Source organism: Cryptotermes secundus, unplaced genomic scaffold, assembly GCF_002891405.2.
Source record: "Cryptotermes secundus unplaced genomic scaffold, Csec_1.0 scaffold900, whole genome shotgun sequence".
Lineage (NCBI taxonomy): Eukaryota > Metazoa > Arthropoda > Insecta > Blattodea > Kalotermitidae > Cryptotermes > Cryptotermes secundus.
The window spans coordinates 125287-150858 of record NW_019741305.1 but is presented as its reverse complement, the minus strand read 5'-3'; the positions used below and the strand labels follow the sequence as shown (position 1 = coordinate 150858).

The window sequence follows — 25572 nt, the reverse complement described above, 5'->3', positions numbered from 1 at the left end:
CATGAAGTTTGTTATGTCCAGAGTATTTTTTGTCCAAACGTGTTACCGTTTTTGTCGTGAACATGAGAAAACGGGCATGAAAGGATTTTTATGCTGTGTCTATATTTACTAACATGTTTGAACTGTATTTCAGCATTTTACCCCCTATCTATCCTTCAGCCAGTTTGCACGCTTCATAAAGAAATTAATAAAGACATCTTAAACCTTCTAGGAAACGTAAAGAATTTCAGAAGAGTGGCTGCTTTGCTAGAGAACAGTGTACCAATCTGCATAAAGGTAACTATGAAGTTGTCCCTACGGTTAATTTATCAAGGACAGCTTCATGTATAAGTCCAGCATTCTTGACCTCGGCACTAGTTGCGTGTGAGTGGTCAGCTTCACGCCTCAGTCGCTTTACCCATAGGGAAAGAGTCCCCGGTACCCACTAGGGAATTTGTGTTGGTCCCAGAGCTGGTCTTGATGTTTAGCAGAGAAAAATCTGTAGCACCTGCTGGGAATCGAACCCCCGATGTACAGCCCATAGATTGTCACCATGTTGACTGGACTATCCAGGCTCCTTGCGAATCTGCCTTCAATATTTAATTAAAGTGATTTCTCTCTGCACTGCGGTCAGTGATGTGTTAGATGTTCTTTTACTGTTTATGGAATTGATTGTGTAGTGAGAGAACCGTATTCCAGTATATAGATAGGCAAATCTAAAGGCAATTTTCATGTTGGACGAAACATGCAGCAGATATACTTCTCAAGATGTCATGTGAGTAATACCGCCCCACACTACACAGCCCCTATGCACTGAAACTCTGGATAAAGTGTTACACCATGTGTTTCAGAAGGGTTGTACTGTCCACTGACCTTTGATGGCCTCTCATGTTGGAACTACACTCTAGCTGGAGAGACAGCAGTCCTGCCTTGCCCTTACTTTGTTACTGGCTTCGATCCCCGAAGTAAGTGTACCGCGAGGCGAGGTACTTCTATGAGACAGTCGATGATAGTTCATCATGATGTAAATAGAGAATGATGTAAAATTAAGTTATATTAATTTTTCAGCTAAAATTGCCTGTACTTATGTAACCTTTTGACTTGTTCTGTATCCAAAGGTACTAACCTACTTAGGATTTAGAGAATGTAAATAAATTCAATTCAATTCAATTCAATTCAATTCAATTCAATTCAATGTCTCAAGAGAAAGGAAAGTAACTAGCTTATGCAAAGAGCAGAGCCCTTGAGGAGAAGATAGCCAGTCTGCCCCTTCCAGAACCTGATGATTCATTACCATATGCCAAAGAGCCAGTCCACACTGCATTTCTTTGAGAGCTATTTTTATATTACTCTCTGATCGATGTCTGTGGTCTCCTTTAAATCATGTTAGTTTCATATCCAATACTGTTCATTTGACCTCTATTATTGATGCTGGGATCCATTACCAGGCAATGAGTGGTGAAGACATGCAAGAATTTATGTGTATGGCAGTTGAAGTTGAAGTTGCAATGTGTTATTCTACCCCCATTATCATTAAAAATTTAAAATGGAGTCTTCTACCATATTGTCAATATGAAACTATCTTCTCCTCTGCTGGACAATAATGACCACTGTACATCATGATACTGCTACCTAAAATTTTGACAAAAACAAAACCTATATAAAGAGTTCTATTCTCTGGGACATAACGCCATGTAGTCTGTTGAAAGTCAACCTCTGTTTTGGAGGAACATGTCACCACCATTTTTAGGACAAAAGAATACATATGTCAAAGAACCAGCATGGAAGCAAGTGGCAAGCAGAGTTCTGTAATGTTGGTTGACTTTCGATGGACTATATGGCACTGTATCCCAGAAGAGAGAACACTTCACAACTGCTGCTGTGGAAACCTCAAATCCTACAAAAACTATATAACCTGATTATTCATAGTAAGGATCCTCCAGGCTCGTTTGTGTGATCTGGTACACTTTCAGGGTCAGCATTTCGACACTGCATGGAGGATGGCAACTGGTTTCAGCACCCCGAGTCAGGCTTCAGCTGGTCAAATTACACAACGTGTGTTGACATGGAAGACTTGGAGGTACAATTGGAAGCATCTTACTTTGTGGACACAGACATCAGCTGTATGCCATGACCTGGTCCCCCTTTTCCCTATATTCATACTACTTTTCCCCATGTTCAGCCTACTCATCTACCCTGAAGACAGAGGAAACACCATACACTTGTAATGTTCACTAGACTACATGATGCCATAACTCAGAAGAAAATACTCTTGATTTTGACTTTAAGTAGATTACTCTAGTTGGGTTTAAAGTTGACTCAGATTACTAGTTATATAAGTCAATGCATTAAATATACCAAAACAATTTTGGAATTAAACATTAACTTGGCAATGGAATTTCTTCCATGTCACAAATATCGATTATACTGCCATATCATATTCTTGAAATATGTGTGGCATTTCATCCACCACAAATGCAATGCTGTGTCATCAATCATCAGATTTAATCACCAGAGGTTCATTTGTGAAAACAAGGCATGAAGTGTAAAGGTGAGGTTGGAGTTCAGTCAGTAAAGGTTCTGTAGGGTGACTCACAACCCTGCTTATAGCAACATGTTAAAGTATACTTCACTTAACTCTACTTATGCAGGTACGTGTAACTCACGTTGGAGCAAAATTAATGGACAATATGTATGCCTACTATTCCCACTAATAAGTATGCAACACATAGCTTTACTTATTTTTGTTTCTTTCCCTCTCACACACATATTCTTGCAGTGTAGTATATGGATACAAGCATTACAAACACTGACTGCACAACTCTCATCTGTGTAAGTCAAAACTTCCCTCAGTTTTGTTACTATTATGATTTCACCACTTTTAAGTTTCAGTAAAGAAGCTGTAATTCATGTTAACTTCAGTATGGTTCATCTTAGCCATTTGTAAATAAGATTTTTCTTTAGACAAATGGTTTTATTTTCAAGTCTTCACTAAAAGAGTTGAATCATGACAAGTTGTCAGAAAAAATGTTGATGTGAAATTTGTGAGTTGATGGATACCTCTGCTGACCTGTGTGGCTCATTGTTCTTCCTATACAGTTCCGGCAGCTGGTCAACACTCTGTACATGGCTGGCTACCTCATCTCTGTGGTGGCCCTCTGTCTCTCACTGACCATATTCTTCTCCTTCCGGTGAGCTATATCTCAAACCTATGAAAAATAAAATCTTCATCATGAAGAACTTCATATGAATCTGCATTTTATCTTCTGCACAAGTATTATTTCAAATTTTATGTACGTAAAAGACATACCCAACAACTGACGGCAGATTTCAAATGTGATGGGAAGTTAAAAACATATTTCTGGCATGAGTTACTAATATAATAAATAAACTAATTATGAGCAGACTGAAGAATGACATATTTTCCAGAAATTACTCATAGAAAGAGGATTCCTCATTATTCTAATAGATGTTAAGGCAAACGGCAATAACATTTATATTATGTGCTAAGATACTGATGAACTGAAACATTAATGCCATAATATTAAGAAATTTAAAATACCCAATTACTTAATTTATTTTCTGCATTTGTTATTGTTTTTGTTGTTACTTAATCACAAAAAAACATTTAATTGGAACTTCAGCTTGACCTAAATTCAATCAGTGGTTTTGCTGTGATATTGCCATATTCTCATCTGTGAAAATGGAATGTTGTTACGGTAATATGAGGTTGGCATTAATACAACAGATACTTTAGCAGATGTTTGCCAGCAACTCTAATACCTCCAGCAAGCCATACAGTTTAAACTTCTACTCTCTGCAGGTCTCTGAAATGCACACGGATATCTGTCCATGTGCAGCTGTTCCTCTCATTTGCCTCCAACAACATCATGTGGCTGGTATGGTACAAGTATGTCATAGCTGACCCGATCATTGTGAAGGAAAATGCGGTAATGCCAATATAACATATCTTGTTTACAGTGCCTACAAGTTGTAAATAAGCAGTTTGAACACAAACTTGTAATTACTCATAAAAGACCATGTTCAACTCTTTCTTATTCACAACATATTTCGACCATCTCGTGGTCATGATCAGGTGAAACGCATACACATTAATGAAAGGATCAATTATTGTGTATGATCCATGCAAATATAGCATAAAATTCTAAGTAAAATATGTTACAATTTGTGTAATTACTAATACAACATAGAAAGATCAAAGTAAAATTCTACATCTGTGTAGGTCTTCATATGGCTGTCACGATCGCATTAAATTTCTAGGGTTATTGGTATGTTCCAGGGATTCAAATCTTACTTTATTGAAATGAATACCTGACAATAATGAAAATTCTTTTCAATGATCCATTTTCCACTGTTTAGTTTTGTTTCTTGGGGAGTCAATTTATTGCAATACTATAAAGAAAAACAGAAACTGACAATAATTCAGGCAGTGACATAGATAAGACCTAGAAATTTTATCCAACAAAATGAAATATAGGAGATGAAAATTTTCACACCTCAAAGCTTATATTATGGTTACAGATTATGAAGATTTTTCTAACAATGGAAAACTCATTGAAGTAACTAATTCTTTTTACAAAAATTTGTTGTTGTTTAGAAAAATGAAGGAGCAACTTCCTCCCATTAAACATATTTCACTAGATGCCTGTTAATAATCCTTTAGTTTGGGAGCAAATCCAACATAGTATCAAATACTTCGCTGATGCTGACCCAAACACTATGCGAATTTCATATGAAAACTAACTTTTTAATGAATTTAATCATGTTAGAAATATAAATGAAAACAAAATTAAAAATGCATCTTTTGAAAGATGGTTTTGAGTATTTTAGTTTGTTCAAAGTGAAGACATTTCAGTATATTTACATTTATTTTCACTTCAGAGATCCAATCACCTCCCCGTAGCGCTGGATATAAAACATGTCACACATTACAAATTCATGATGACTACACATCATATGCCCTTTGTCCAATAGAGTACATAATCAGACCTCAGCACAAGTTGTCAAGACAACACACATAGGCCATGGGGAAACCACTGTCACATTCAACCCTGAACAAAATCCCTCATATTTCCAACCATAACAACTCTATGCTGCGCAATTGCACACCTTGCCATTCCACACACATTGGCCAGCCATATCATCAATACAGTTTCAGTGTAACATTAAAAATTCATAACAAACACAGACATACACACTTACAACAAGCAAGTCTCAACAACGTATTGTAACTTGTTTTGAGTTTCTGATCTTGTTTGTCACGTGTGTAACTTCATAACCACGTCTGACACCAGTGTCACGTGTCTCGAGTTCGAATCCTGTTGGTCACGTGTGTAAGTCCAATCCGTGTAACTTGTTTCATTACTGAAGACACCTTTCGGATTGTTAATTGGTTTATTTAACAACCTACAAATCTCGGCTACAATTAATTATGACACAGTTGCGGGGTTTCACACTTTATAACCCTATTCGCAATAATCTGTTCACACTGTTGAGGGGTTTCACACTTTATAACCCTATTCGCAATAATCTGTTCACACTGTTGCGGGGTTTCACACTTTATAACCCTATTTGCAATAATCTGTTCACACTGTTGCAGGGTTTCACACTTTATAACCCTATTCGCAATAATCTCTTCACTCTATCTTCAGTAGTCTACACGTATTCACAGTACGGGAGCTATGTAAGTGTCCCTGTATCACACAATTACACACATGTCCGGTTCTTCTTTCCGCGACTGCTGCTATACTCCAACTGTGTCACTGCTGACCACACACTGACTGACTACTGACTCACTTCCAACTGTCTTTGGCGGCTATGTGGTTCCCTTATATAGTCGCAGTGTTTGCCTGTTACGTAATGGGTACTGCTGTTGCCTGACGCCCTGTCACAGCTGCGTTGCGTGTCTCGTCACAGTAGGAAGCGGTGCCACATAGCCCGACGAGGCTACGTCACCGTGGCCANCCAGAGCTGACACGTCACTCCTGGGGTAGAGGGGCGGGGTGTTGACTTGCCTATTACTATAGTAACAACAGCGCTACAATGCGCCACGTACTGCTGGGGAGGGAGGGGGGTGTCCTCCATAGCGCAACACATCACAGTATAATACAAGCACTCAGACCATTTATTAACTCTTAACTTTTGAGCCCCTTGCATGCTCGACAAATTCATCAGTAGAGTAAAATGAGTTACTTTGCAAATAATTTAGTAAAACAAACCTAAATTGATTTTTATCATTTTTTAAAGCTGATATATTTGACCGCAGAGTGTTAAATAGCTTGACGTCTGAATAATACACTCCTCTCCGATAGGATGATAAATGTGTTGTATGTATATGAAGGTGGTCATTCCTTCTTGTACCAGTCATATATACAGAGTTATTGGTCTGAAACTTGCCCAAATTATTAACAACAAATGTCATCAATGAAAGCAAATATACATATGGGATTGGCAGTATGCCAAGCTTCTTAAATAGGCCTCTACATGTTTGAGTTGGGCCCACTCCCATCATTATTCTCATTATTTTCTTTTGCATAACAAAAACCTTGTGACTGTCACAAGTATTTCCCCAATATATTATCCCATATTTCACAAATGAATGATAATACGCATAATATAGAGCTTTAAGATCCTTAATATTTAATATAAAAGATAATTTTCGCATTAAGAAACCAACTGTGCTCAACTTTTGAAGCAAAAAATCTATATGTCCCATACAAGTCAGATGATTGTCCAGCTGAAAACCAAGAAATTTTATCGTTTCTACTTCTTTCAGTGTTTTGCTTATAACTGTAATGTCAGAATTTAATTTTAATTAACCTAAATCACATTTTTTCCCTCATGCCATAATTAAGTTGCCTTAGGGTGGAATCTAAATTCTGAAAGTTACTGTGTTCTGCGATGTGACACCATGTAATTTGGTAGCGATTTGAAAGCAGGAATATTCATAATTACCACTGTGAGAACTATAAATCTCACATTCTGTTCCGTTTCCTGGTTCCAGTTATGGTGCCAAGCACTGCATGTGTTGCTACAGTACCTCATGGTAGCAAACTACACGTGGATGTTCTGTGAAGGCTTGCATCTACACCTTGCATTGGTTGTAGTTTTTGTGAAAGACCATCTTGTGATGCGCTGGTTTCATGCCATAGGCTGGGGGCTGCCACTCATCCTCACACTCATATATGCTGGTGTACGGGGATCAAGTCCAGATGATGCACAACGGTACACACATTTGTTGTAATAAGACAAAACTCCAACCATATTAATTATTTGTATTAAGGGGATAGTACAAAAGTAATAAGAATAAGTAAAACTAAAAGAGACCATCTTGTGATGCGCTGGTTTCATGCCATAGGCTGGGGGCTGCCACTCATCCTCACACTCATATATGCTGGTGTACGGGGATCAAGTCCAGATGATGCACAACGGTACACACATTTGTTGTAATAAGACAAAACTCCAACCATATTAATTATTTGTATTAAGGGGATAGTACAAAAGTAATAAGAATAAGTAAAACTAAAAGAGAAATAGAATTACATAATGCGGAATTTTGTTGTGAGACACACGAGTCATACACCAGAATGACACCAATCTGCAGTGCTGCATTGCAGGTGCTGGATGGAAGACAGCCATACACAATGGATCCTAACAGCTCCAGTGCTCATCTCCATGCTGGCAAGCACAGTATTCCTGGTGAATGTAGTTCGTATCCTGCTCACCAAACTACACAGTGCATCAGCCAACCCAGCACCGGTCGGCATGCGGAAGGCAGTAAGGGCCACACTTATCCTGGTACCACTGTTTGGGATCCATCACATTCTCATTCCATTCCGACCAGAACCAGGACAGCCTGGGGAGCAGATCTACCAGGTTTTCTCTGCTGTGGTTGTCTCACTACAGGTGAGAATGCATGTACTTGTGAAAATGGCTTCAGAGTTGTATCATCTGCTATTTGTATATGCAAGTAAATATTGTAGCATGTAGACCTGTTCTCGAGTAATGACTCTGTAAATAATGACCGTTGCTAGGCATTGGCTGCAATAATAGAAGAGCTGTGTTTTCAATGTGGTCCATGCCAAAGCCACACAAGGTGTAGAGTTCAGTTGAGTGGAGTGGAGTGAAGTGAAGTGAGTCGGTCGGTCAGTGAGTGAGTGAGCAAGCTAGAGGACTGATGCAGTTCAGTCCATGAGAGCTGTTGCTGTCAGAAGCTGGTGGCTGAGGCATGGGGATAGTTCAGGAGCCCAGAGTAAGGGGAATGTCCGCCCTTGGAAGCTGCTACCAAGCAACGTCTAATGAAGACGTGACTGTGGACGCTAGTCTGTGTGTGATAAGTGATTTGTAGTCATCAGTTGTGTAAGAGTCAATAAATCTGATTACCAATCTAAATCCAGTCTATAGTCACTCTAGAGGGTAACAATGTTTCAAAATATTGGGAAGTGAACAATGGACTAAATGAACCTAAACATAATAGTGACATTTCCTCCAAACTAGAAATGCAGAGCATTTCTTGACCTTCAAAACCTTCATACATTTCGAGCAGGGAGCAACACAACTCATTGTAAGCCACTTACTCACGTCAGTGCTTTTCACTTTGCCATCAGAATCAACCCCCCCACCATGCCTCATGTGTGCCAAATTTCTTATGATGGCTCTAGACTCTGTCTAAAACATCTCTGTAGTTACATCATTCTTGAAGTATGTAACCTTGTGCAGAATGCTTCTAGGGATGATCAATTATTAAACTGAACAATTTAATATGAGCCTTCATAAAATCAGTATCATTATATCTGTACATAATGTCAATACTTATGATTGGCCACAGTGACATGGTGGAGCTGGTATAGTTCAGCTGGTATAGCAACCGGCTATGGGCTGGACAACCAAGGTGTCGGAGTTCGAATCCCAGTAGTGTCAAGTATTTTCTCTTCTCCACATCTGGGGCTCACCCAGCCTCCTATCCAATGGGTACTGGGGGCTCTTTTCCCCAAGGGAAAAGTGGTAGGGGCATGAAGCTTGCCGCTCACTCCCAACTAGAGCTGAGGTCAAGAAAATATGGATCTATACATCCACTCCCCCATACACCTTAATGGCTTAGTGCTTAATTACTTAAGCACAGGGACAACTTCACCTTTTTTACCTTCACCAGAGTGACATGGTGCAGGACATGAAGGTGTGTCAGGCAGTAAGGCAAAGAGGTTTCATTTGAGGTTCTCTCGGCAGTGACTATGAAGAGTATTATTTTCTGGGATGTGACAACATGCAGTTTAGCAGAAATTTACTAATGTTTCATGGGAATGTACTGCCTCCATCCTCAGGGTAGAGGTGTAACCCAAACATGCAACATGCAAAGCTTGTTGTCTATTTGGCATACTCTTCAGACACATAGATTGGGGCAGCACATTCCACTCAACATCAATAAACCCATACCCAGAAGACAGTTCTCTGCTAAACAGGGGAGTATTTATGTTGCACCCTTTATATTCCGAAGTGGCATTACCTAGCACAGTACTTCTCTCCTCAACTATCCTCAAATCAGTAACATTAAAGTCTGATTTGGGGTTTAATTAAAGTATATATCAAGTCAGGAAAAGCTGACATGGTATTTCTGGCACATACACCCTGTGATTGCCTCTAGATTTTAAAAATACCCAATGTATATTTATCTAAAAAACCGACCCAGAGGAAAAATGTTCTGAATATCCAACGTGTTTCACATTTTCTACAAACCTTATCTGAAATATTATTGTGCTTTCCGTGACTATACACGGGGCTTGGATTTGATTTTTAAAACTCATAACTATGAGTACAATTAATTATAGCACTATCGCTAATTCACACTCTTTACAATTTACTACAACACACACTACATCTTCTAAGTTTGCTATGTCTTCACTAGTATTCAACAGCTTCTAACAGGTTCCCACGCCTCCACTGGGGGACGACTCTCTAACAACAACCTCAGACTTGGACTGGTCTGCCTCCCTCAAACCTAACGAACTAGCAAAGTCAAAGTCAAAGTCATGTTATGACCAACGGTCAGTTGGCCAGTCAGTCTTGGTGCCAAGCCCCAGCTGGGGCTCGAGACCAGATTTACTCTACTGTCAGGCAGTTGCGAATTTGTCAATGTGTAGTGCCTCCTATGGTGACAGGGTGGGTCTAGCATTTACTGCAGGCATAGTAAGTAGTACATGTCATCTATATTTATAATTTTATATGTTGTTCTATAGAGTCAGTCAGCTATGAACAGTCTGGTTCCTTGAGGATACCTACTATTTAGAGTTTTACATGTAACTCTAGTATATATGTATGTATTATACAAGGCCTGTCAATCTAGGCTTGGCACAGCAGGTTGTGCCCTAACTCATGTAGTTCATGTTACAATGGCTACCTAGTCACTTTTAACAGTTGTACGCTTAACCACTGCCAAGCTTAAGCCTCTTACTTTTTCTGTGTTGGGTTTCGCCTTTTCCAGTGTCACCAACATTAGCATTTTCATGATCTTGTATGACTTCTGCTTGTTGCCTGCACAATTTTGTTATGTAATCATAGATATATGGCACTTGGAAAGCCATGTGCACCTTGTGGACTAATTAAATATGGGTTTTGTTTCCTGGTATATAGCTTCGAGGCAGACCCCACAAAAGACACAGCCTGCACAAGCTCTATTGTGTGTGTGTGTGTGTGTGTGTGTGCGCCTGTTATTATGGTCATGAGAGTTGGAAGCCGTGGAAAAGTGTTTACTGAGCCATTCCCTATCAATCAAAATCTCTTCTGGTTCTGCTATCACAGCTTTGAACAGACATGTCACAATATTTTTCATTCCAATAAATATTTTGTGAGTTATGCTCTAAAGGCATGCAGCAAGCATGTAGGTCTTTAGTTATAGTACCTGTTACTGTCTGAATTTAACCAAATTTAAAATTTTTATATAGTAAAACTCCCTGCATCAACATTCACAGAAGTCTGTCCAGTAGTTATCAGTTCGTTTCATGTGAAGAGACAACAAATGCAGCAAATTCAGTAGGTGCTCTGCAGATATGCAACAGTGCCTAATAAAACAGGAATATGACCTTTACAGAGAATGAATGTGAACCATTTCATATAGGTTACAGTACTGCAAACTATCAACATAAAAATAATATGAACCAACAAAACTGTCAAAGTTGATGAAATTGAGTAACTAACCTAAATTCTAGTAGTGGCATTTCTTGAAAGCACAATGCAGAGGATATGGAGGCAACAACATGTAAGCAGAATCTTGGTTTTAGCAATACTTTTCTCTACAACTAATACCAACATGTGGTTGGTCTTATTAAAACATTAACCTAAATCATACCTCATGCATCCCGGTTAAGAATGGGCCTCAATTATGATAACAAAGATTTCACAGTTTCATATTTATGTGACTTCAAAAGATGTCCTTCAATGTAGTATATTTTGCATCCAGTTGTCTGTGTTGTTACAGGGCTTCTGTGTGTCATGCCTCTTCTGTTTTGCCAACATGGATGTCCACTACGCTATGTTGCCACTGCTGAAGCAACTTTTTGGATCATGTTTTGAGGGTGAGAATGCCATCACAGTGCAGAGGGCGAACACACTAACACACAGCACAAGGGATTTATGTGTCTGACCATGCTTCAGGATGCACAGAGAACTTGATCTAAACACCTGGGATACAAAGATGTTCTCACCAAACCAGATGTCAGCATTCAGCTGACTGCAGTTTGATTATGGTACTCAACCCAAAAACACTGTCACTGCACAATACTGTGCAGTCAGTGTACCAACACACTGAAGCTCATCACTGCAACAAGAGACCAAAAACAGAACACAACCTGAACCAGTTCCATATTGTCACCAATTTCCTGAAGTTCCATTTTAATTTTATATTTCCAGCTACATCTTGGTCCCCATACATGACCTCAGTGCAGGATGCTGACCAAACGTTTTTATTGTAAAAAACATGTCTGGCATAACTAAATGTCTTTTTTAAACGACTTCAACCTTTACTGGCCATGTGTCAGAACTGTCATGTGCATGTGTACAGCCCAGCAGACCTAGTGTCACACTTTTGCAATATGAATGCATCAAACTAAAATCTGGTCACCACCACCACAGAAGTGGGGAATGTAAATCCCAGTTACATATGACAAAGACATATATTATGCATGTATGTAGCTACAAAACTATTATAATAAAGGTTACTGTGTGATTCTCCCCCAGCCCCTCTTACCTGTGGTTTCTCAAATAAACATATACACTCTGGACAAAATACAAATTTTCACAAAAATATAAATCAATAGGTAAAGGTAAAGTTTCTCCTGTGCTCAGCTAATTAAGTGCTACGCCATGAAGATGTATGGGGAAGTGGATGTATAGATTCACACTTTCTTGACCTTGGCACTAGTTGGAGATGAGTGGTCAGTTTTACCCCCAGGGAAAGAGCTCCCAGTAACCATTGGATAGGATGTTGGGTGGGTCCCAGAGTCATTCTGGACAGTGTGGGGAATAGAAAATTCTTGACCCTACCAAGACTCAAAACTCCGACTCCTTGGCCGTCAAGCCCATAGCCAAACGACTGAGCTATCCTGGCTCCTATAAATCAAGAGGTACAAGTACAATGTCACAAGGGAAGCATGCATGTCACTGTATTGCCCTTCAGCACTCATGTAACATCACCTAACGCAATTTGAAATAGTTCCTTAGTGAACAATATGTACAGCAGTTTCTGATGACTTATGACATTAAATTACTGGCATACCATCGATTAATGAACTCTTCCCTCATTAGCCAACAAGATTCTACCACTCTTTTTATATCAGTTATTATGACTTTCATGCGCTCCAACTGTGTGTCATTAAGCATGTCGGTAAGAGGGATATTTGGAAAGTAGCTTCCATTTATTTTATGCAACTAATGTAGGAGCGAGGCCGGTCACGGGAGCCGAGCGGTCTAAGACATGCAATGTCTTCGCTCACTTGGAAGCCGGGATTGTGGGTTTGAATCCCACTCAGGGCATGGATGTTTGTGTACAGGTAGAGGCCTTGCAATGAGCTGATCATCCGCCCAAGGAGTCCTACTGTATGTGTAAGATCTAGAAAAACTGAAGTGAACAGAGAAGTACATGGAGATAGGCCTAGGCCCACTGGGGCTGTAGTGCCAAGAAAAAAAAAATGTAGGAGCGAGAGAGAGCTCACACATACCAGGTAGCATCACATGACCCACTGCCTTGCAAACCACGACACAACCAGTCATCCAATTTTTTCTTGTCTCTACAGAGTGAGTTATGATTCGTCTGCGATTGATAATCCCACCAGCTGCAAAATTTGTGCTGTTATCTGTTTTCCTCCCATTAAAACATGAATGCTGCAGAAATCTATCATTAATTATACTCAGTTTATAGTTAAATGTAATAAGTGAAGGAACTGTAAAACAATAGTGTAGTGTGTTCAAAGGTGGGAGAATAAATGTTCACAATGAAGGGCGAACTGGTAGGCCAGACTTCTGTAATGAGTGATGATCTTTTCCAAAATGATGACCATAAAATTTCAGAACTTTTGTGTGAGTCCAGCTGTGAGCCCTGAGATGACATAATGACAAGCACCCTGGACGTCTGATAAGCCTGCATAATGAAATCTCGGTATATGTGCATATAGAAATATTCTTTCCAATAACATTCAACTGCTACTTCTCCACGATACAAAGCAATACACATGGTTCCAGTGGCTCCTGACCTTAGATGTCTGATTGGGGCAATACATGCACCAACTGCACAAATTATAACAGTCCCAAGCCAACACAAGTTTTGTTGATACAATCAATGGGAATGCAAGAGTTCATAACTTTTCAACCCAGAGGATTACTTCCTGATAAATGTGTGTACAGTTATTTCCTTTTTACTAGTAATTGTAATCACATGCAGGCTGCAAAACTAGAAATAAGAAATGGTACCTTTCAACATACCATGTATAAGTATGTCTGTAATGTACAAAAAAGGGAAATAGATTCGTAATTTCACAGCTTAGGGACAAAGTAATTGTAGCTTTTAGTTTTACAACTGCAATGACTGCTGCCTGTCCTTCACAGACTTAAGTCCCCTGTAGTGAGAAGATGACAGGAAAACAGGCACCATATGTTCATGGCTTTGAAAATGTTCTCAGCAGACTAACAGAGAGCATGAACCAATAGTCATTTGTCAAACATTGGCCTGTCAAGAAAACACTGACTTCTGTAATTTGCATTACATGGCTTCACTTCTACTGAAAGGGGAAAAGTAACGTTGTTCCTGCGTTTAATTAAACAACACACCATGAAGCTGTATGGAGGAGTGGAGATATAGCTCCACACATTCTTAACCTCAGCAGACACAGGTAAGTCATGTCCTGACCAGTTTACTCTCAGGGAAAGAGCACCCAGCACCTGCTGGACAGCAGGCCAGGTGGGCCACAGAGCCAGTCTGGACACTGGAGAAAATAAATCTCTTTTCCCTGCTGGGAATTGAACCTCTATACCTCAGTTGTTCTGGCCATAACATGATCACTGAGGTGCTCCGGCACATACTTCTCCAATTTAAAGTGACAGATAATAGAACATTAAAATAAAAGTTAAAACTGTGTAAACTGATGGAAGTGACATTTCTTTGTGGAGGTGAAATAAGAACGCATAAAATAATTCATAACTTCAGCTATCAGTAGCTCCAGCCCACAACTTTGTTCAGACATGCAAGTTCAGTTTCAAAGCAGTAAACTCCAGAGGAATCTGAACGCCTTTTTAGCCCATTTTCCTTATTTCTCAAAAATAAAAGTAGGCATATGAGATCACCTTCTTGTGTGTCTGTATATGAATCCCCCTTTGACAAACTTTGAATGCCTCAAGCAATCTTTATGAAACTTGGTATGTATATAATAGCACATGAGTCCATCTCAATGGCTTGTTTCATAAACCTCTGCCCTCAGTAACTTCATCATTACAGCCTATCAAACTACTGAGGCAAAACCTTAATATTGCTTGAATGCCTGTACCAATCTTCATGAAACTTCATACATGTATCATGCCACTTAAGGCCATCTCAAGGGCATACTCACTCTTGTCAATAATACAAACACCATAGCCTCTTAGACTGTTATGATAATACCCTTAACATATTGATAAGCCTGAACCGATTGTCATGAGACTTGGTATGCATATCATGACACCTGAGGCCATGCCAATGCTATAGTTCATATATCCCTCCCATCATTATTACGAACACCGCAGCCTCTCAAATTGTTATAGTAATAACCTTAATATTCCCTCAATGCCTCAACCAATATTCATGAAACATAGCAGGTATATCATGCCATCTGGGGCCAACTGAACAACGTACTTTGTAACATACATACACTCAACTCTCGATTATCCGGGGGCGGATAAATCGGTTTGTGGCTTAACCGGGGCTTTTTTGAGGCTTATATGTTATTTAATATTCATTCACTTCTGTTTCACATGGTGAGTTGTAACACTATTTTCGCACTAGTGTGAACCGAGCTCTGCATTTTTTGGTCCCGTTATGCTAACACAATGTTCTAGGGTAGGGGTGAAAGAATGCAAGGATTTGTGGAAAGTTTCAAGGACAGATACACCACCCCAGTTAGTTTCTTCGTATCGATCTTCAAGTGTGTTAGCAAAATGTCAGGGTGTAAAAGGAAGTGTGTTGTGTTAAGTATTCAACAGAAAAAGGAAAATGCCATGAAAAAGTAAACGACAATATTAAATTTTTTTAAGTGTTAAGTGTGAATATTCGTAAAAAGTGTTGGATGTTGTTCAAGACTGTGATTGAAATAACTAATTCATACTTCAATAGGCCATGAGATGACATAAAAATGAGGTTGAATACATTTAAATACAGGTAGACCTATAGTATTATGAAGGTACAGTATTACAGTACTACTTTTAATAAAATTTGTCTTAACCGGGTTTTCGATTGATCGTGATTTCCATCCCCACCATTATCCTGGATAATCGAGAGTTGAGTGTATACTGCAATTTCTTTCCACTTGTACTATCAAATACTCAAACTGTAGTGAAAGGAAACTAGTTGATTAGTTCTCCCAGGAACTTCTTGTTATAAGCACGGGCCATGTTTACGTTTGGATGGCTCAGGAGTTGCCTGTTTCGGTCTGGTACCCTCCCCTTCTCCCCCCCCCCATGGCATGCATCTGTGTCCTCACTTGTCGACCGTTATCCCAGAATTCCACATACCACGTGATTTCCCTTTTCACCCTTGTTTAGAAAGGAAGACTTCCATCAATGTCAGGAGATTTTAGAGTGCAGCCTTTGCTTTCCAGTGGTTGGGCAAAGTAGGTCGCTAAATTGTGTTCGGATTCTTCGCTCCAGCCGTTGAGGGAAAGGGCCCTCCTTGTTGCAACAGTATGTAAGTTATTTTTATTTGAGGATGTTGTAAAGAGTTTTGTTTGACAATATATGTATTATTATTTGTTTGGGCTCCCTACTGCCCCATTTATTGTTGTTGTATGGCTAGATAATGGGTTATATTGTGCTTTGGGTTGCCTTGCAATGTTACGTAAGTTTGGTCATTTTCTAGGTCTGGGGTAAATAGACCCATGTGGCTACCTTATGTATATTTTTATTTTACTGTGATTCAGTCAGGACTGATCAAAGTGACTGATGACATATATTCATATGCATATTGGAGGTTCTCAGAGCAGTGGTTATGAAGAGTTCTATCTTCTGCGATATAATGCCATGCTGTCCACTGAAAATCAACAGATGTTTTGGAGGAACATGTTATCTCCATATTCAGGGTCAAAGAATAAGCCCAAGCAAGAAACCAGCATGACACAGTTAGCCATATAATCATTTGCGGATAACATAAATCAGTGTCAAACCCATTTTGAGCCTGTACCTTCTGTGTAGTTATTATCATGTGATAATACTGCGGCATATAGTCCTGTTGCTTGGCAACAACCATGAAAGAATGAGATAATGACCACTGCTAGGCAACAGCTTCATAAATATTCAACAGTATTGGAGCCACTGCTACACAGTGGCCTGCATACAACAATGGAAGTAATGTTAGAAGCGGTGTTTTGTATGAGTCCACTCTGAGGCTATATCACTCAACTGAATGAGTTGAGGTAGTTAGTGCAGTGCAGTGCAGTGAAGTGAAGTGAAGTGAAGTGCAGTGCAGTGCAGTGCAGTGCAGTAGAGTGCAGGGCAGGGCAGGGCAGTGCAGTGGAATGGAGCAAGTTGGTTGGTGAGTGAGTGAGTTAGAGGGCTGCTGCAGTTCAGTCCTTGTGAGTTGTTGCGGCTAGATGTTGGTAGCTGATGCATGGGGATATTTAGGGAACACAGAGGAAGGGGAATGTCTGCTGTTCGAAGCCATTACCAGACAGCAACTGGTGAAGACACAGCAGACTGAGAAGACTTACGAGGTGCCACAGTGAACTGCTGAATGTGTGAATTAGTGACAGTGCTATAGTTACATGTTGTCACAATCTGAAAGTGTTCAATAAATCCAATTACCAATCCAAACCCCATCTAGTCACACATACACATGACAATATAATACACTAGCAAATGTGTGGCTTTTAAAAAGTCTGACAGTAAACACAAAATCTCTGCTGATGGAAATAATGGCTGAGAAGAAAATCATGCTTCCAGGTACATTCTCTGTAATATAAATCACCATGTGAATTTGCTTCCAGAAACGTACCTTCAATTTTTCACTTTCCAAGCATGCGTTTATTGCCTACAGTAGTGTTAATGAAGATTGGCCAATCAGAAACACTTCACACCTTCTTCTAGATAAGAAACTAACTGCAAAGAAGACCCACAGGAGAGTAAGAGGCAAAAGCAAAACTCAGGCAAGCTGATTCTTTAAGAGAACCAGATAGTGAAATGCGAAAATAGAAGAACCCATAAAATAAAAATCCAGACTAGAAAATAACAGTGTACAACATCACGCCAACCAATTCCAAACAAGACAACCACTTCATAAGAGAACAGAAATAAGAACTAAATTATAACCAAAACAATGTACGTAAATTACCACGTAATATAACATCATGACTGCAATGATAAATATTAATATGTAACAATACATGAGATGTCTTAACTCAGTATCTTAAGAATATTTTATAATCTTAAACCTTTGTAATTTATTATTATATTATGTATATTTTATACTATTGTATGAACATCTGTAATCATCAATTAACATAAAGATTTAATTCTGGTTGAATGGATATATAGGAGCAGTAATGGTTTTAATCTTGATGAAGTGCTGAAAATCTGATGCATTAGTAACAACTGTAACACTGCGACATATACNTAGGGTGTAAATAAATATGTGTCATGATGCTCTGTGGTAGACAGAGGGGTTCAATCTGATCATATTTTGTTAATGCATTCATGTCCAGAAATGCTTGTTTTACACACTAGGGCCTCTGAAATGTGGAGGACACCCTCACCTCTTACCTATGTGGCTTACTGGTGACATTTACCTAATATTTCTCCAAGAGACCTTACCCGAGATGCTGGAAGTGGTGCCTTTGGAAGTCTGTCATGAAATGTGGTTCCAGCATGATGGCGCCCCACCACACTGCACTAATGTTGTCCATGAGTATTTGGATGAAACCTTCGGCAACAGATGCACTGGACATGGAGGAGGCCCAATAACCTGGCCTCCTTGCTCCCCTCGACTCCATTGGATTTCATTCTCTGGGGGTATATGTAAATGCTCCTGGTGTACAAGACTCCAGTGGAGACATAACATGATCTTGTGGGAAGAACTGCAGTGGCAGCTGGAACCATCCGGGAAATGCCAGGAATCTTTCAAAGAGTTTAGCATAACGTAGCCAGGCAGTACAGAACATGCAATTAAGTTGACAGCTGCCATTTTGGGCAATTTTTATAATGTAAAACAACGATAACATCCCCTAAAACTTAAGAGTCCTCTCAGAAACTTTTGTAACCCTTAGTGCCAAAGGGAAGTGTTTCTGGGCATGGGTGTATTAACAAAATATGATCAGATTGAATCCATCTATCTACCACAGAGCGTTGTAACATATATTTATTTACACTTTAATTGCAGACTGTGAAACACCATGAAAGGAAATTCCAACACCAAAATTCAATATATTACAATGTATACAAATTAGAGAAATGGATGGAAGGGGAAGGCTGTCACTCTCTGACATAACTTCTGGGAAATTAACACATCTCAAGAGAACAAACTGGCTTTTAATGATGATGTAACACAGAACATCCCATCAAAAACAAAGATTTAAGTTAAGAAAAATTGTAAGAATGGCAACTGTACACAACTTTTCGGAACAAATCTGAATGTAATATAAACTCACATTTAACTGAGCACATCTTAGAACATGTTACGTAACAAGACTTGCGACAGAATAATAATTTTCACTTATGTACAGTCACATGTGGTTCATGTGACTCCAACACAGACCAGTGTGTTGGACTGTGAATACTGAACAGAGAGAAGACTGATGCACTCCGTAGTGTATGCTGCAATTAGGTCAGATGAATAGCTCACGCTGAAACAGACCAATGAACAGACACCTTAAATGATTACTGGGAACTGTGTACAACTGCAAGATACAGCATAAATTTTCACTGAATAAAAACCAAGAGACAGAATTAACCTCAGTGGTTTTGGCATACTGAACTAGTATGTAATTTCAGCTTTAACTCAGAGATAATGGTGATGTTCAGTCTCCGGTTATATCTTAAAATGCATCAGTAACACACTCTGTGGTACTACTATTATTGGTTCATGCTGGTGGCACTGAAATATTATTTTATTTACATCAGTTGTTTATTTTTAGAGAACTGATCACAGACCCAATGTATTTCCTTGTACATTCAACTCTTATTATACATAATGGGTTGTGTTCCTGAAAACTGTGTAAGAACATGAAACACAGTGGACAAGGAAAACATCACAAGAGAGTGAGAATGGTGGGGTGAGTTAGGGACACTGCCACAACTCACTGGACATGTGTGGCAGCTTCTACCATGGCCAAGCACAGGACACTGACATTCATACAACAGGAGCCACATTTACCTGCTGAAAATCTCAACCACAATAGGCAAAGGAAAAATAATACCATTTCATGTTTTAATGCTGTTCTGTGCACCTGCTATGAAGTCTCTGCTGTAAATCCATCTTCCTTTCTCTGCAAGTGATAAGTACCTCACCTTGATAAGCTGCCAGGGCGTGAGCGTATATTCCACACCCGAACAGCGCCATCCAAGCCACATGAAGCCACACACTCGCTGTCACGACTCCATGACAGTCCTGACACTGTATGGGTGTGCCCCTTCAGCTCCAGTAGCATCGTGCCTGCCGCCAGGTCCCAGACTCTCACTCGTTTGTCTTCTCCTAAACTCGCATCCAAGATAAAGAAGTACATAACACCACTCTCCTTACAATACTACACTAAGCAGTAACATCTAATTCAAGGCTGTGCCACAGCTCAGGTGGTTAGTCTCCAGCTTCTCACCATGGCAGATCAGGTTCGATCCCAGGTCAGATCATGTGGGATTTGTGGTGGACAAAGTGGCACTGGGGCAGGTTTTCTCTGAGTACTTCACTTTCCCTTGACAATTCTCATTCCACCAAATTCTCCTTATTCAATTATCATCCAGGGCTGGTACAATAGGCCAATTAGTGACCGATGCACCAAGTGGATTCAGTCTCACCCCCTTACTTACTTACTTACTCATGGAGCTGAGCCCTTCTGGAGGAGCTGCCAATTCTGCAGCTACTCAAGAATTTCCCAGCATTTTATGGAACTCGAAGGTTAATTACCCTGGCCCTCCACTGGTCCCTATCCTGAGTCAGATCAATCCAATCCTTACCATCCCATCCTATCTCTCTAAAATCCATTTTAATATTGTCCACCCACCTATGTCTTGGTTCCCCATGGTCTCTTTCCTTCCGGCTTTCCCACCAATGTCCTACATGCATTCCTCGTCTCCCCCATTCGTGCTACATGCCCTGCCCACTTAATCCTCCTTGACTTGATCATTCTAATTATACTTGGAGAAGAGTACAAGTTATGAAGCTCCTCACTGTTCAGTTTTCTCCAACCTCCTGTCACTTCATCTCTCTTTGGTCCGAATATTCTCCTCAACACCCTGTTCTCAAGCACCCTCAGTCTAGGTTCCTCCCTTAATGTCAGAGACAAAGTTTCACACCCATACAGAACCAGAGGCAAAATAATAGTTTTGTATTGTGACGCATTGCGCTATGGAGGACATCCCCTCCCCCACCAGCAGTGACGTGGCAGCATCAGAGCGCTATCGCTACTATGGTAACAGGCCAGTCAACACTCTGCCCCCTCCACCACGGTGACGTGGCAGAGGAGTGGCTGTGTCAGGCAACCATTGCCGCAGTGACATGGCGGGGGATGCCAGGGTTACTGCACAGCAGGAAACAACTCTAGACAGCATTGCCCAGCAACACCTGTAAACAGGTGACATAGCAACAGGGAAGCAAGGCGCTTTCCGTTGTCTGGCTGAGGGTTTATAAGAGAACTGCACTGCCTAAGGAGTCAGTTGAATTGGAACAGTCGCCAGGTTCAGTTGTAGCGAGCGAATCGTGAACGTGAAGAATACCGATAGTGTGAGAAGTTATCGGGAGTTTGTAATACAGTGACACTGGTATACCTCCCGTGTTATAAGTACTTGAAGACTACTGAGGATGGAATGAATTGATTAGTGTGTAGGGTTTGTAAATTGTGTAATCCCGTAACAGTGTCATAATTAATTGTAGCTACGACTTGTAGGTTGTTAAATAAACCAATTAACAATCTGAACGGCGTCTTCAGTAGCAAGACACGTTACAGTATATTCTAATTTTTATGTTTCTGGACAGCAGATAAGAAGACAAAAGGTTCTGGACTGAATGGTAGCAAGCATTACCCGAGTTCAATCTCCTCTCAATTTCCTCCTGAATCAGGTTGCGATCTGTTATCGTTGTTCCCTAATATCTGAATTGTGCCACATTTTCAAAACATCTGTTTCCTATCTCACCCCTTTGTCAAAGAAAACATATAATTCACTGCAATTTTTAATTAGTGTTATTTTCTTAACCCCTTCACTGCTAAGCACCACAAAAGAACTACCTACTAGAAATGCAAGGCTACATGGAGACAAATTCAGTTGTCAAAAAGGAAAAAAACTTTCCTTACATGACCATCGAAGACCAGCAAGTATATACTGTGGCATATAGACCTGTTGCTAAGGGGAGAGAGAGAGAGAAAACGAGATGACAGCTGTTACTAGACGGGAGCCAGCACACCAGTGGATTGGCTGAATAGTGATCACATGGGAACCCCAACAGACATGCATGCAACATCAGAGGAACAGTGTTTTCGGTTGGTCTATGCCAAGAGGTTAGAACCAGGACAGTTAGTTGAGAGATGAATTAGTCAGTCTATGAAGAGAAGACTAGGAGGTTCGTGTGAGAAGGCTTCCAGCCTGGGAGTTAGTCAAATGAGTGTCAGGCAGTGAAGATAACACTAGGAATTTGGTACAAAATAGTCACGTGTTAGCTGCAAGACTGCTCAGTTGAAAGTCCGGCTGTGAAGAGAAGACTTTATGTGTGATATTTGGAGTATGTAATTCAGTGAGAATATATTAGTTCCTGTGCTAAAATCCATTGCCAGGAAACGGCTAGTGGAGACTATAACAGACTGAGGACACTAGTCTGTGTGTCAGTGGTCTGTAAAGTGTAGTCACGGGTCGTGAGTGTATCAGTGATTAATAAATTGAGTCCCCAGTCCAAACCCTGTCTAATAGTGCCACTCATACATATATATATTGTAGCGTGTTTCCATAGAAGTGACTCTTCCGGATTCCCGACACGTTGCAATATATATGAGACAATACAAAGTGGAAGCCTGTTCCTCTACACATCAGTATCTTACACATGATGTGATCTATTGAGAGAAATGCTACACTATTTAGCAATGAGCTGGTTTCTTCAGCTGTGGCGGTTCTGACACAAGCAACGTTCAAAGAGCTGAACTGCACACATGGCCTACTGAAAATGTATTATATATTTACACATTCTGTATAGCAATGCAACTGGAAGGAGCACCTTATTGGGGTGAAAATAGGGTGTCTATAAGGGACATGCAAACTGAAACAATCTCAAACCTTACTACAAATATAATTTCAAGTTCTGAAGTTTCTATTCACCTTTAATACATGAAATATTAAATTATAAGCAAACACTAAACTCCTTACAGTCAGACTCTGGTAGTGCATATGCTGGGTACCTTACACACAACTTTTATATTCTAAAATGAAGGAAGCACCCACATGAGGCAATGATACTTCTGTCAAATGTTAAAGTGTGTTCTTGAGAAATTATTTCTGTCACATTCAACATTTAAAATACCATTACATATGAAGGGGGACCCAAAAATAACCGGAAACGACCTGTTGCGCGCGCATGCTTTGTAGTTACGAGTTGTGCTGCTAGGTGGTGTTAGCTGGGGGTCTCCCGCGACTGTTAGTGAGCTGGCGTCAGTCTGAGTTAAGTGGTTTGTCTGTGGTGCTCTGTTGTGTGCGTTCCTGTTTCAACCCTTTGGCGATTAGTGAGAAGAGAAACAGTCTTACAAATATTATGTTTCTGGACATTATCCACCGTCCTGTTTTTATCTAAAAACACCGCCCTGTTTATATTTCAAAACACAATGTTTCAGTGACTGGATTCTGTCTTCCTCTTCAGGCGAAATCTACTCAGTTGGGCCCAATCAATAGAGCTAGTCTCTATCTCAAGATCTAACTGAGTAGATTTTACCTGAAGACGGAGACAGAATCTAGTCTCTGAAACGTTGTTTTGAAATATAAACAGGGCGGTGTTTTTAGATAAAAACAGGACGGTGGATAATGTCCAGAAACATAATATTTGTAAGACTGTTTCTCTCCTTGAGGTCTCACTACACTGTTCACTTGCTATTTGTGTGGAAGGAACAGACAGGTGTTTGTGAGGGACAAAGCTGTATTTATGTTGGATTTACCACCACCATGTTTGAATATCACTTCTTCATGAATCTGATGGTTTGCCAAGAATGAACTAAATAAAGTTGATGTGTGAGAATTTGAAATTTTAAATATCTTGAGGGTAGTTTTTCTAAAAGGAACTTCTCTGAGGGCCTTCCACAGTGATATGCTTGTGCATGGCAAGAGAACAGCTGCTAATAGAAAACCATCTTCAATTCTGTCAGTTCTGAGGTTCCCCTGGCTTTGACTATGACGAGTGTGGCCACCTTTACACAGTTCAAGATAATCATCTTCATAGTATGAGTGTCATGGCCTTCTTGGAAGCAACTCTGAAGTAACAAATGAAAATGGAATTAAGAGGAAAGAAGTTACAATAAGTGAGAAAGTGAAAATTATTCAGGAAGTGGAAAAGAATCCAACTGTGTTGTAAAATGAAATTTCAAAGCATTTTATGTTACCTTCATCATCACCAAGCAATACAACTTCAGCAAGAACTTCAGTTGTTGAAGAGGAAAGTTGGTGTGGGTCAGATTCTGAGGGAGGAAGAAAGTTCACAAAATGAAGAGCTCAGAACCTTGTTAGTGCAGTGGTTCCAACTGATGAGGTGTGAATTTGAAATCTTTAATAAGAGTGTGTTAAGTTTGTTATGTAATACAGCACTTCTTTGAACTGCACATTTGTAAAACCTGAAAATTTTTGTTCCTTTAAGAAATATTTATATTGGTAATTAATTTTATTTTACTAAATAAACAAGGTTCAGTGCCTTATTGCTTTATTTTTTATTTAACTAAGTCTAATGTCCTTTTTTGACTGTTTTTATTTTTCAGAAACCCCATTTGAGATACAAGAAGCCTGTCTCCCAGAAAAATCAGGGTTTCACTGCACGTGGGTCAGGTGACCAATTTTCTGGATGATGTACAGCACTAACAACACTGGCATATGTCTAAACAAACATATACAATCTAATGGAACTGGCAAATATTTTTTGAACTTCCAGTTTAGCAGTATCTGTGGGGTTGACCCCATGTGAAACATATGTGGTCACCTAGGAGCTCACTTTACTCTTCAAGAGCTGGAATAGCGCAGTCAGCATAGTGACTGGCTATGGGCTGGATGACTGAGGGGTCTGAGTTTGAGTCCTAATAGGGTCAAGAATTTTCACTTCTCCATCTTATGCAGACTGGCTCTGTGGCAGACCCAGCCTCCTATACAATGGGTACCACAAGCTCTTTGCCAATGGGTAAAGAAGTCATGGTGTGAAGCTGATCATTCACCTCCAACCAGTGTCAAGGTTAAGAAAACGCGTGTCTATACATTGCACTTCCCCTTATGTCTTTTATGGTACAGTGCTTAATTAGTTAAGCACATGGACAACTTTACCTTTACCTTACATTACAGTTTACTTTTTAAACCTGAAGATGGAAGCAGTAAGTTCCTCCTGATAACCTCCTACCAGTCTACACAGCGTCACAGAAGACAAGACACACTTTGGTGAAAAAAACAATGGACTACTAGTGGGTATAAGGA

At 39.9% G+C, this 25572-nt stretch overlaps 2 protein-coding genes across 6 annotated transcripts in view; one reads left to right on the top strand and one right to left on the bottom strand.

Annotated features, from left to right (window-relative positions):
• LOC111872725 (calcitonin gene-related peptide type 1 receptor) overlaps window positions 1–12401 on the top strand; it is a 149933-nt gene extending 137532 nt beyond the window's left edge. The window contains exons 7-14 of the mRNA XM_033754813.1: window positions 831–944; window positions 1953–2059; window positions 3079–3170; window positions 3803–3929; window positions 7004–7137; window positions 7344–7430; window positions 7617–7905; window positions 11471–12401. Coding sequence (XP_033610704.1) covers window positions 831–944; window positions 1953–2059; window positions 3079–3170; window positions 3803–3929; window positions 7004–7137; window positions 7344–7430; window positions 7617–7905; window positions 11471–11635 — 1115 coding nt within the window. The 3' untranslated portion in view covers window positions 11636–12401. The remainder of the gene's footprint in view (window positions 1–830; window positions 945–1952; window positions 2060–3078; window positions 3171–3802; window positions 3930–7003; window positions 7138–7343; window positions 7431–7616; window positions 7906–11470) is intronic.
• Window positions 12402–19228: 6827 nt separating this feature from the next.
• Window positions 19229–25572, bottom strand: part of LOC111872722 (TAF5-like RNA polymerase II p300/CBP-associated factor-associated factor 65 kDa subunit 5L) — a 39692-nt gene continuing 33348 nt past the window's right edge. For all 5 annotated transcript variants that reach the window (XM_023866877.2, XM_033754811.1, XM_023866874.2 and 2 more), the window contains 2 exons: window positions 20227–20410; window positions 19229–19562 (listed from right to left, as the gene is read on the bottom strand). In XM_023866877.2, coding sequence (XP_023722645.1) covers window positions 19454–19562; window positions 20227–20410 — 293 coding nt within the window. In that variant the 3' untranslated portion in view covers window positions 19229–19453. The remainder of the gene's footprint in view (window positions 19563–20226; window positions 20411–25572) is intronic.